This window comes from Nerophis lumbriciformis, linkage group LG11 (genome assembly GCF_033978685.3).
Source record: "Nerophis lumbriciformis linkage group LG11, RoL_Nlum_v2.1, whole genome shotgun sequence".
Taxonomy (NCBI): Eukaryota; Metazoa; Chordata; class Actinopteri; order Syngnathiformes; family Syngnathidae; genus Nerophis; species Nerophis lumbriciformis.
The window spans coordinates 25,721,957-25,735,587 of record NC_084558.2 but is presented as its reverse complement, the minus strand read 5'-3'; the positions used below and the strand labels follow the sequence as shown (position 1 = coordinate 25,735,587).

The 13,631-nt window shown below is 38.9% G+C and overlaps 1 protein-coding gene across 6 annotated transcripts in view; it reads left to right on the top strand.

Moving 5' to 3' along the window:
• csmd3b (CUB and Sushi multiple domains 3b) overlaps positions 1 to 13,631 on the top strand; it is an 877,422-nt gene that overhangs the window by 846,873 nt on the left and 16,918 nt on the right. For all 6 annotated transcript variants that reach the window (XM_061966990.2, XM_072914110.1, XM_061966991.2 and 3 more), the window contains 7 exons: positions 1,035 to 1,146; positions 1,221 to 1,400; positions 2,331 to 2,390; positions 4,938 to 5,096; positions 5,221 to 5,357; positions 12,003 to 12,090; positions 12,173 to 12,308. In XM_061966990.2, coding sequence (XP_061822974.1) covers positions 1,035 to 1,146; positions 1,221 to 1,400; positions 2,331 to 2,390; positions 4,938 to 5,096; positions 5,221 to 5,357; positions 12,003 to 12,090; positions 12,173 to 12,308 — 872 coding nt within the window. The remainder of the gene's footprint in view (positions 1 to 1,034; positions 1,147 to 1,220; positions 1,401 to 2,330; positions 2,391 to 4,937; positions 5,097 to 5,220; positions 5,358 to 12,002; positions 12,091 to 12,172; positions 12,309 to 13,631) is intronic.

Here is a 13,631-nt window from a genome sequence, read left to right as displayed (position 1 = left end):
ATATCGGTTGATATCGGTATCGGTTGATATCAGTATCGGTAATTAAAGAGTTGGAAAATATCGGATATCGGCAAAAAGCCATTATCGAACATCCCTATTCCTGAATGTTACAAACCTCACATCGCTTGTCCATTGCTTTCATATTTAGATAGCAAACCTAAACATTTTTGGTCTAAAACTAAAAAAAACACTTAAAAGCACACAAAGAAGTAGGTAGCACAGGAGCTAACAGCAGCCCTGCTGTGATGACTGAATGAATGAGCAGTGAGCATGAGAATTAATCAGACAGCCCACAATGGATGTGCTGCCGGGCACAAAATGGCTGTGCTGTGAGGCACACAAAGGGTGGATGAAACGTTTTGTACACTGAGACAAGGTTTGTTCTCCAAACCATATTTTTTTTATATTGTCTAAGGGTCCGTAAATATACAAGTTTGGACAAAAGGTGTTTGTAAATCGAGGTTCCACTGTATTAATAAATATTATTTATATACCGCACCCTAGAGTTTTTGGATGCCACATTTTGCCTCATGTGACTTGGATTTTAATGACAAGAAATTCAGACTTGATTCACATTTAGGCAGTCAAAAGTAAGTTCAACCTCCCCAGATAAACAACATCTATTTTTTATTTATTTTTTTTACATTGGGGCTGTTCAAGTCCCTATTCGTCCCTTACAGACATATTTGGCTGATGGGGCTTTGTTGTTCAGTTCAGTTTTTCTAAATAAATAGGCTAAAGTATTATTAATACATTTATTTAAATCTAAAAAAAACCCCACAAATAATTAATATAGTGTTTTCATACATATTGTATATTTATATTTTATTTTATTGTATTACATTTCAATTTTAATGTAATCTAATTTAATTTGATTTAATAAAACATTTATTTTATTTTAAATAAAAAGTAAAGTTACTAAAATAGGGTTGTTTACAGTGAGATTGATTATTGTACCATTGACTAACTCCGCCCCCTCTTCCTCTTCCTCCAATCAGGTGGTCTTATTAAAGTCTGTCGTTTTTTTTCCTCAGGTGGGCAGCGTGGTGTCCTTCCACTGCCAGGCGGGTCACCTGATCCAAGGCTCCACCTCCAGAACCTGCCAGCCGGACCTGAGATGGAGTGGAACCCAGCCCGAGTGCATACGTAAGGCGGTTCACGTCCCATCAGGCGCCGTTCGCCGTCTCGTCAAGCTGATCTCCTCTCGCCTCCTCTTCCAGCGCACGCTTGTAAGCAGCCTGAGAGTCTGCTCCATGTGGACGTGGTGGGCATGGATCTGGCCGGGTTCGGCTACACGCTGGTGTACAGCTGTCAGCCCGGCTACTTCCTCGCCGGGGGCTCCGAGCACAGGGTCTGCAAGAATGACGGCACCTGGACCGGAAAGATGCCGATATGTCGAGGTGAAGGAAATGGGGGGGGGGGGGGGGTTTCAGGGGGGAATCTATTTTTATTAATTGTATTTCTTTCAAGGCTCAATAAGCAATTAGTGCCTATAATGAGGATTAGCACTATGATAGAAATATTCTAAAAGTCAAGGGACATCAACCTTTTGTCTTGCATTGGTTAAATGATCTCTAAGCCAAATACCTTTAAAAATAATTAAGTAGTGAAGGGATTCATAAGGCCCCATTCCTGGGTAGATCTCGCATGAGAGGAAGAGGGTGGGTTAATCTTTTAGCAATGCAGTCTGCTGAAAACATGCAACTGACGCCGTAGTCATAGTTGGAATTGCTGCAACAGTGGTCCCCAACCTTTATGTAATGCGGACTGGTCAACGCTTGACAATTTGTCCCACAGGGGGATATGGTATTTATTTTTATTTTTATTATTATTATTTTTTTTGTGTCATAAAAAAATACAATCATGTGTGCTTATCCCTGCAGACTGTATTGATCTATATTGCTATATAATGTAGGAACCAGAAATATTAATAACAGAAAGAAACAACCTTTTTGTGCGAATGAGTATAAATGGGGGAGGGAGGTTTTTTGGATTGGTGCACTAATTGTAAGTGTATCTTGTGTTTTTGTATGTTGATTTAATAAAAAAAAATATTTACTTTTTTTTTTTTTTTCTTGTGCGGCCTGGTACCAATCGATTTACGGCCCGGTGGTTGGGGACCACTGTGCTACAAAACACATTTAAGCTATCCAACACTCTACTGCCGTCTGGCAGATAAAGTGGATAGTGCACCCCCCAATTTGTCACGTTTCATGTGTCAGGTAAACCGTGACAAATAGGGCCAAATGAATCCCTTTCCTACTGTAATAGGTTAATGACACAAATATTAAGAATTTGCCCTGTACAAGTTATTGTATGTTGTTTTGCAGCTGGGGAGAAGAAGAAGCCTGTAAAGCCCGTAACAGGAACGCCAAGCCCCAAACTGAATGGTTAGTCCTCATTCACGTTCTCCTTTATGTGCACACAGCGGGGAGCGCCTCGTAAAGTTCATAACTAACGCCTCACACAACAATTGGACTGGAGCCGTCGTGGCCTGCAGCTGACTGTGACCGCTGCTTCTTCCTTGTTCAGTCACCACCGGCCATGTTTATATTCCCGTTTTAAAAAGGTCACTATTTGGGCGAAGGGTTTAAGTGTTTTGAATGCCACGCTGCAGCTGTAACAAATGCTACGGGTAGCGCCAACACTGTGGGATCCTTTGGTGCATTATGGCAGCGAATGCACCATGGGTTATGCTACAATACAGCTATATTAGGTGGATTTACTCAAGGAAAATGTAACAATATTAGTAATAAATGAAATATGCGTTATTTGTGTTGTAGTATAATAGTATCTCAACACACAAAATCAAAACAGCACAATTTTTAAAATAATAAAAAACTTTTAGATTACGAATATTCTATTTTACATTGCAATATAATGTAATATTAACAACTACAGTAGTTTTATGATAGAGTAATGTAATATGACTGTACAGCATTTACCTTGGAGAGTATAATTGTACGGTATCTCCTTCCAGCTGCTTCTCAGTCAAACACACCATCAGCATCTTTTCCATATTTCCATAAAATAAATGTCTGATGTTTGGATATTATTTTAACATCCTTGGCTGATATTTGATTCTGCTTCCGTATGGTCCAATCTAGCAGTGATAGGCTCAAATTGATTCACCAAGTTGTCGACACACTTGGTCATGTTTTTGATTATTTAATTTGTTTTAATTCAATGAATATCATTCACTTATTTTCAGCACTATCCTTCACACTTACTTTTTTCTTTCCCATGTTTGGAAAAACAATCTGTGGCTAAACGTTAATGCTAGCGAGTAAGACCAGATGTTTTGCACAGATCACACAGGCTTCACTGTGACATTTGCTGAGCCAACTAATGGTGGTGATGCTTGTAACATATATATAATTATAATCAATTCGGTGTGTATATATATATATATATATATATATATATATATATATATATATATATATTAGGCATGTTCGATAATATCGGACTACAGATATTATCGGCCGATAAATGCTTTAAAATGTAATATCGGAAATTATCGGTACCGGTTTCAAAATTATCGGTGTTGGTTTCAAACAGTAAAATGTATGACTTTTTAAAACGAGGTGTGTTAAAAAAAATTATGCACTTTGTGACTTTAATGATAAATATGGCAGTGCCATGTTGGCACTTTTTTCCACAACTTGAGTTGAAGTTGTTCTCTTGTTTTGGAAAACCTTGTTACATTGTTTAATGCATCCAGCGGGGCATCATAACAAAATTAGGCATAATAATGTGTTAATTCCACAACTGTATATATCGGTATCGGTTGATATCGGTATCGGTAATTCGCACAATATCGGAATATCGGATATGGGCAAAAAAGCCATTATCGGACATCTCTTATATATATATATACATATATATATATACTGTATGTATATATATATATGTATGTATATATATATATATATATATATATATATATATATGTATATATATATATATATATATATATACATATATATATATATATATATATATATATATGTATGTATGTATATGTGTGTGTTTATTTGAATAGTGTTTCACAATTTAACCATTTTTTCCCAATCATTTTAATATTGTTCCGTATTTATACAGTGCTTTACATTCCATTCACACAAACATTCCCATTGATAATATTCAATACCACTGTGAATAAATCTCCTCTTTTGCTTCTACAGTAGTGTATATATTTTTGTTTTTCATAAAATGCAGTATAAGACTGCATTTTGTTCTTTAAAGCCAACTCATTTTGGCCTAATCACCAGTGCCCCTGCTGGTTGCAGCCAAGTAGTGCACTCCATTTTGCACTTTTAGTTATACACAATATTCATTGTTTTTTGAAGTGTTAATTTTCCACTTTGCTTTGTAACAAATAACACTGCAGATATTGTGTAAAGCAGTGATTCTCAAACTGTGGTACGTGTACCACTAGTGGTATGCAGGCTCCATCTAGTGGTACGCCAAATAATCACTTGTTTTATTTTCCTATGTTCACACATAGTGTTGCTGTTAAAACTGTGTGTAAAGTTACAGTGGCCCAACATATTAAATATACTTGTTAAATAAAACCTATGCCTTGTTGTTAATTAATACTTAGACCTACTGTGCTTCTGTGTTTTAATGTCGGTCCTTATTGTGTGGTTCTTGGAGAGCCAAGTTTTTTCTGAGGTGGTACTTTGTGAAAACAGTTTGAAAACCACTGATGTAAAGCAAAGTAATCAGAATGACTCGACAGTGCCTCTGCTGGTTGCAGTCAAGTACTGCATCCCTTTTTGCCTCGGTGACCTCAAATCCAGATTATTCTGCAATCAATTCACAGTGTTTTTAATGACAAGTGGATTATCATGCACACATTCCTATCGGTGTGGACATATGTGTTGACTTTTGGATTGCATTTTGTCACAGAAGTGTGTTTTTTTTCTCCACAGTCCCCGATGACGTCTTTGCTCCCAACTACATATGGAAAGGCTCCTATAATTACCGAGGCAGGAAGCAGCCCATGACGCTGGGCATCACCAGCTTCAACTCCACCACGGGAAGAGTCAACGTCACCCTTAGCAACGGCAACATGGAGCTGCTTCTATCAGGCATGTGGCTAATTGGCTTCCCATATAAGAAAGAGGACTCACAGGCAGACATGTTCTTCATCAATTAGCAGTGAATATGCATCATGTGGTGCTCCACCTTCTGTTCTATGGCTTTCTCCTCCAGGACTTTATAAAGCGTCGGAAGCACGTCTGCTGCTGCTGATGTACCATGTCAACTATGTGCAGCAGGGAAATCAGCTTAAAGACGCCACCATCTCGCCAGCCAAGATCATAGAAGACTCCTGGACCATGGACGGCTTTGTAAGTGTCTTTAATGTCATCTAAAGGCCCAACATTATAGTGTTTTTAAACTTTTTTAAATTGGTCTCAGGGGTGCCGCAATACTTTATTAGAAACCCAAAATATAGCCTTGATTCTGATTTGAGCTAGTTTGAAGTGCTTTTAAAAACACCATTTGGGAACACACCATTTTGTGTGTCTGTAGCTTTAATGCAAATGAGCTGTGTTTCGTATTTAATTCATTTAATTGGGACAGCGCACATTCATCAACACTTGAATAAACAGTGTAAATGCGCCAGACTTAGCATACATGCTAATTTTCAGCCGTAGTCCCAAGGCAGGTTTCCAAAATAACACAGTGTGACACATAAGACTTTAAAGGGGAACATTATCACAATTTCAGAATGGTTAAAACCATTAAAAATCAGTTCTCAGTGGCTTATCATATTTTTCAAAGTTTTTTTAAAAATTTTACCCATCACGCAATATCCCTAAAAAAAGCTTCAAAGTGCCTGATTTTAACCATCGTTATAAACACCCGTCCATTTTCCTGTGACGTCACATAGTGAAGCCAACACAAACAAACATGGCGGAAAGAACAGCAAGCTATAGCGACATTAGCTCGGATTCAGACTCGGATTTCAGCGGCTTAAGCGATTCAACAGATTACGAATGTATTGAAACGGATGGTTGTAGTGTGGAGGCAGGTAGCGAAAACGAAATTGAAGAAGAAACTGAAGCTATTGAGCCATATCGGTTTGAACTGTATGCAAGCGAAACCGACGAAAACGACACGACAGCCAGCGACACGGGAGAAAGCGAGGACGAATTCGGCGATCGCCTTCTAACCAACGATTGGTATGTGCTTGTTTGGCATTAAAGGAAACTAACAACTATGAACTAGGTTTACAGCATATGAAATACATTTGGCAACAACATGCACTTTGAGAGTGCGGGCAGCCCAATTTTCATCAATTAATATATTCTGTAGACATACCCTCATCCGCTCTCTTTTCCTGAAAGCTGATCTGTCCAGTTTTGGAGTTGATGTCAGCAGGCCAGGGAAGCTAGGGTCGATAGCTCGCTCGTCTGCGGGAACAAACTGCCGCCATTGCTTGCCGTGCTACCGAGGTCGTTTGTCCCTGAATTGCTCACACACTCCGGCAGATTCAATGGGGGTCTGACGGCAGATTTCTTTGACTTTATCGTTGGAAATGCATCTGCTTTGAGTGTCGCAGGATATCCACACATTCTTGCCATCTCTGTCGTAGCATAGCTTTCGTCGGTAAAGTGTGCGGAACAAACGTCCAATTTCTTGCCACTTTCGCATCTTTGGGCCACTGGTGCAACTTGAATCCGTCCCTGTTCGTGTTGTTACACCCTCCGACAACACACCGACGAGGCATGATGTCTCCAAGGTACGGAAAACAGTCGAAAAAACGGAAAATAACAGACCTGGTTTGACTCGGTGTTTGAGAAAATGGCGGATTGCTTCCCGATGTGACGTCACAACGTGACGTCATCGCTCCGAGAGCGAATATTAGAAAGGTGTTTAATTCGCCAAAATTCACCCATTTAGAGTTCGGAAATCGGTTAAAAAAATATATGGCCTTTTTTCTGCAACATCAAGGTATATATTGACGCTTACATAGGTCTGGTGATAATGTTCCCCTTTAAAACCACGATGATAGGAATAAGAACCAAATAAAACAGACAAGACAAGCAGTTGGAATACACAATTACAAGACAATAGACCAGAACAGACAATTCACTCATATCTTCAAATACGCTGGCCAGTAGCCCACTGGGACGGGCTGGAGTCTGGAAACAGTGTTTAATGGTTTAATGGGTGCATGTCTAATTTATTTTTAGCCAGGGTTTACTTTTTTTTTTTTTTTTTTTTTTTTTAAGTGGATAGTTATCACAATCTCTAATGTGTATGGGGAACTTATTCCAGGATTGTGTTCCTCTTACAGAGGTGACCATTTGACAACATTTTGTTCTACGTCTTGGTGTATTACAATCACCTCTGGACACGGCCCTTGTTTGAGTTTGTGTGTCTCCAAGGAGCACTGTAGTGCGCTTTATTCCACTTTTTACATACATATACACTGCAAGTCAGCCCTCGTACAACGTAGTAGATGTCATTTATCACCAATGTTTGGGGAAACGGCGTCACGTCATCATCAGTTTTTTTACTAACGAGTAATCTAAATACTTTTATGTACATTACAAAACCGCTAGCCACCAAACGCACGCTACTACTACTACTATGGGGGAGTAATGAACATTCAATAAAGTGACAATCATCAACAATAATAATCCTACAATACCTAGTTTGTGGACAAAGACCCTGTTTACACTGCACACTAAATCCGATTCTTTTGCCCTCAAGTGACACAGGTCGGATATTTTTTGCCAGTCTAAACGCTCCAAAGTGCTTCAAATCTGATCTTTTTGCATCAAATTTAGGCCAGATCAGGAGGTAATCCAAATCCCATTGGAATCTGATCTTTTCAAATGTGACTTAAGTCTAAACGGCAATGAGACCCGTATGAGACTTTTTCATCAGCTTTGGGCGAGCTATGTCATTCATGTGCGCGGGGAAAGGTCAACCCGCCAGCAGAAGTGGATACTTCATCACAACATCCAGTTTCGGTGAGCAAAGTCCTTTTCGAACGGCCATATTTTCGGTGCATCACCAGTAAATAGTGCGCAAATAACAGGCTATGTGTAAATATAAATATATATTTTGATTCCGAAGATATGCACTGCAAAAAGTCAGTGTTCAAAAACAAGAAGAAAAAAATACAAAAATTAGGGGTATTTTATTTGAACTAAGCTAAATTATCTACCAATAGAACAAGAACATTTGGCTTGTCAAGACTTTCCAAAACAAGTCAAATTAGCTAAACTCAATGAACCCCAAAATACCTTAAAATAAGTATTTTCTCACTAATAACAACTGCACTACTATATGAGTACGTATTTTCTATTGTTTCATTGAAAATAAAACAGCAAAGTCCATTTGGCTGTCATCAGTTTTAATATGAGACATAATTGTGTCAGTCATGATTTTTTTTTTTTACATTCTTGAAATAAGAAATTATTACTTTAAAAAAGTAGTTTTATACTTGTGAGTGTTGTTGACACAGCTTTGCAACAGTTGATATTCTAGTTTCAAGCATGTTTTACTCAATATAGGTCATAACATCTCAGCAACAAGCTGTAATATCTTACTGAGATAATTTAGGACCAAAACACTTAAAACAAGTAAAACACTCTAACATAAAATCTGCTTAGTGAGAAGAATTATCTTATCAGACAGGAAATAAGCAAATATCAGCCTTATTTGAGATATTTAATCTTACTTAGATTTCAGTTTTTGCAGTGTGGCGATTGTTGAAGAACCAGAATTGATGCCCTGGCGTAATTGGTTACATGTTACGTACATTACGTAAGTTGTTTACTTACGCAATGTAGTTAAATGTATTACACTACATATATCCATTCATACATATAATTACTTAAAACATTTTTAACTTAAAAAAACACTCATCTTTGAAATGTAGTGACTTTTATTTTATTTTGTAGTAGTAGTAGTGACTTCTTTGTTCATTTACGGAATCCGGTCAACTTCCTTTGTTCTCACTTTACCTAAATGTGCATGCACGTGACGTCGAGGCCACATTAGGGCATGTGCGCGTTTCTACTGGAGTCTGATAAAGATCACATTTTACTTGCAGTGTAAACAGTCAGCTGGAAAAAAATCTGATTTCGAAAAAAATCCGATTTGGACTACTTTGGCCTGCAGTGTAAACGTAGTCAAGGAGAGACACAGTCATTGAAGCACATCCAATCGCTTAATTAATTATCAGTAAAAAAAAAAAAAAAACATTCCACAGGCGCTGCAGTCAACAATCTCCTTCCAGTCCGCAGACGACCAATGCTAAGCGCGTCTTTGCTGACGTCACGCTTTACATGGCAACAGGATCCGCCTTTTAAAGGCAAACACTCACACACTCTTCTCTAATGAAACATCTCTCAACTCCATTCACCAGATATATAAAAGTTTAAAAAAGTAATGCATGAATGACTTACCCAAGTAATTAATTACATCTACCAAAATAATTCAATTACTAATTACCTTTAAAGTCATTTTCCTAACACTGTATATAACATACAACACTGAGGACACATTTACTAGCACAGGTATATGAGCTACATGAGGAAAAACAAAAGGCTCTGACTCATCTCTCCCACCTCTATAGGAGGCTTTCTTTTATTGTTTTATTTTTAAGATGTTTAGCGAAGCCTTTTTCTGTCACAATTTCTCATCAAATGTATTATTAAAGTTAAAGTACCAATTATAGTCACACACACACACTAGGTGTGGTGAAATTATCCTCTGCATTGGACCCATCACCCTTGATCACCCCCTGGGAGGTGAAGGGGAGCAGTGAGCAGCATCGGTGGCTGCGCCCCGGAATCATTTTGGTGATTTAACCCCCAATTCCAACCCTTAATGCTGAGTGCCAAGCAGGGAGGTAATGGGTCCCATTTTTATAGTCTTTGGTATGACTCAGCCGGGGTTTGAATTAGTTTCTGGTGTTTTGTTTTATTTCCTGTCCAGCGCTCTTATTTTTGTTTCCACTTCCTCTTTGCCTCCAGTTGCCCTCACTTTATGTGTCTGAGCGCTGGTTCCCCTCACCTGTCCCTGAATAGCAATCAGGACACACCTGTCTCTGGTTGCCAATCAGGGACTTGTGTAAAGTTGGCTACCCTTATCATTGCAAATATCAAAAATAACACTGCCATTCATTTGTGTTGGTTTTTAAAAACTATGATAGTTAGCCAAAACATTTGGCACACATTTGGGGAGGTTTTATCATAAAAAGTTAATAACATAAAACTTCCCGTAGTTAGACAAAACATTTGTGTAGCACAAACCAGCACAAGCATAGCATAAACAATTGGGACAAGTTTGGGGAGATTCTATCATGGTTTGGGTTGTAGTTATGAATACCATGTTACTTACATGTTATTAGAATAAAAACTGTAATGGTAAAATAGTTATAAAAAAAATGCAGCACAAATGAAGCACAAATGTCTTGGACAAGTTTGGGGAGATTTGACAAGGTGGTGTGTGGGTGGGGGGGATGGGCTGGTTATAAATCATAAAACGTTGATAAAGTAAAAACTAGGGATGTCCGATAATGGCTTTTTTGACGATATCCGATATTCCGATATTGTCCAACTCTTAATAACCGATACGGATATCAACCGATACCGATATATACAGTCGTGGAATTAACACATTATTATGCCTAATTTGGACAACCATGTATGGTGAAGATAAGGTCCTTTAAAAAAAATAAAAATAAGATAAGATAAATAAATTAAAAACATTTTCTTTAATAAAATAGAAAGTAAAACAATATAAAAACAGTTACATAGAAACTAGTAATTAATGAAAATGAGTAAAATTAACTGGTAAAGTTTAGTACTATTAGTGGACCAGCAGCACGCACAATAATGTGTGCTTACGTACTGTATCCCTTGCAGACTGTATTGATATATATTGATATATAATGTAGGAACCAGAATATTAATAACAGAAAGAAACAACCTTTTTGTGTGAATGAGTGTAAATGGGGGAGGGAGGTTTTATGGGTTGGTGCACTAATTGAAAGTGTATCTTGTGTTTTTTATGTTGATTTAATTAAAAAAAAACAAAAAACAACAACAACGATACCGATAAAAAAAAAAAAAACGATAACGATAATTTCCGATATTACATTTTAAAGCATTTATTGGCAGGCGGATATTATCGAACATCTCTAGTAAAAAGTATAATAGACAAAACTTTTTTGTGGCACAAACAAAAGTTTGGGGTGATTTTGGATGGCGACTTTAGTCAGAACATTTATTTTAGAATAACTTAAAAACCGTAACGGCAGAAACAAAAAAAAGTATACGAATAGAAGTATTATTGTAATATTTGCAATGATAAGGTGGGCCAATTTCACACAGGTAGTAAATAAAGTCACTTTTTTATCTGGACTTGGCTGAATCATTCCCAACATGCTGCATAGCTTTCCCTTTGCTTCTCCTTTCTAATTGATTTTTGGTGCACCTCCCTGCTGCACTATTTCTGTTTTGCATTTTCACATGCACTCTGCCTACTGTCTCTGTATCCTGTGGTCCAGATCAACGCAGAACGAAGCATTTTTAATAACAGAGCTGTCATCCGTGAAGTTGTGGGTGTATACACAGAACAAACTGATCTAGCTAGGGGCGGTATTATGTGCATTGGGGTTTTTAGGTCATGTGAAGCGATCAGGTGTTTCCTAAGATGATTCGTATTATGCAAAAACAAATGTGACGGAAATGTTGTTTCTGTGAAGTTTGTAATGTCAAAATAGTCAAGAGGGTGCATGGTATGCTGCTGTGACAAGGAGCAATTACAGAATTGTGATTGTGTGTATTATGATTGGGCTCACTGCACATGCCCTTTAGAACTCGCTAATTCGCCCTCTAGAGGCTGTGAGCTGCATTAGCGATGACATCGCAGCCTGCTGGAAGAAATAGTCTGATAGTTAGAGACTGTTTATTCGCTCGCAGCTGCAAAGTATTTATTCAAAATCCTTTGTATTTCTTCTCCAGGTGTCAGCAGAACCCGATGGGACCACTTATGTGTTCCAGGGCTTCATTCAGGGCAAAGACTATGGACAGTTTGGACTCCAGCGACTCGGTAGGTGTTACATCTCTGACCCCCCCCCCCCAAAAAAAGTTTGCGATGCGATCTCACCGACTTCCCTCTTGCCTCTCTGCAGGGCTGAACATGTCGGAGAGTCAGAACTCGCATCCGCCTCAGCTCGGTACCAACAGCAGTTCGGTGGCCATCGCTATCCTGGTGCCTTTCTTCGCGCTGATCTTCACCGGATTCGGTTTCTATCTCTTTAAACAAAGGTGTGCTGTGTTGGTTTCTACTCGTTATAATCCTCCTGAGAACCAGCGTCCTTTGCCATATGTCCACTGCAGAGGACATGATGCTTTTCTAATGCGTTTTGCCTAATCTGCAAGGCTTTCAAGCAGTAACCTGTTCTTGTGTCCTAGCTCAAGACGTTACTGTATTGTCCTCCGCAGGCTCTACTTTGCTGCAGCTTGCCCTCAGTCTCTTTATGGATAAAATTAGAACCCTGCGGTGATGGACGGGAAGGAAGTCAGGTTTGATATTAGCTCTAGATGCTGCGGTATTATACTCCAAACTCTCAACTTTGCTGCAGCTTGCCCTCAGTCTCTTCATGGATAAAATTAGAACCCTGCGGTGGTGGACGGGAAGAACGTCAGGTTTGATAATAGTTCTAGATGCTGCGGTATTAGACTCCACACTCTCAACTTTACTGCAGCTTGCCCTTAGTGTCCTCTTGGATAATATTGGAACTTCTAACAGTGATTGACAAGGCAGTGGAAAAGGAAGGAAGTCAGGTTTGATATTAGCTCTAGATGCTGCGGTATTATACTCCACACTCTCAACTTTGCTGCAGCTTGCCCTCAGTCTCTTTATGGATAAAATTAGAACCCTGCGGTGGTGGACGGGAAGGAAGTAAAGTTTGATATTAGTTCTAGATGCTGCGGTATTAGACTCCACACTCTCAACTTTGCTGCAGCTTGCCCTCAGTGTCCTCTTGGACAATATTGGAACTTCTAACAGCAACTGACAAGGCAGTGGAAAAGGAAGGAAGTCAGGTTTGATATTAGCTCTAGATGCTGCGGTATTATACTCCACACTCTCCACTTTGCTGCAGCTTGCCCTCAGTCTCTTTATGGATACAATTAGAACCCCCGCCGTGGTGGAAGGGAAGGAAGTCAGGTTTTATATTAGCTCTAGATGCTCTGCGGTATTATACTCCACACTCTCAACTTTCCTGCAGCTTGCCCTCAGTCTCTTTATGGATAAAACTAGAACCCTGTGGTGGTGGACGGAAAGAAAGTCAGGTTTGATATTAGTTCTAGATGCTGCGGTATTAGACTCCAAACTCTCAACTTTGCTGCAGCTTGCCCTCAATGTCCTCTTGGATAATATTAGAACTTCTAACAGCGATTGACAAGGCAGTGGAAAAGGAAGGAAGTCAGGTTGGATATTAGCTCTAGATGCTGTGGTATTATACTCCACACTCTCAACTTTGCTGCAGCTTGCCCTCAGTGTCCTCTTGGACAATATTGGAACTTCTAACAGCAACTGACAAGGCTGTGGAAAAGGAAGGAAGTCAGGTTTGATATTAGCTCTAG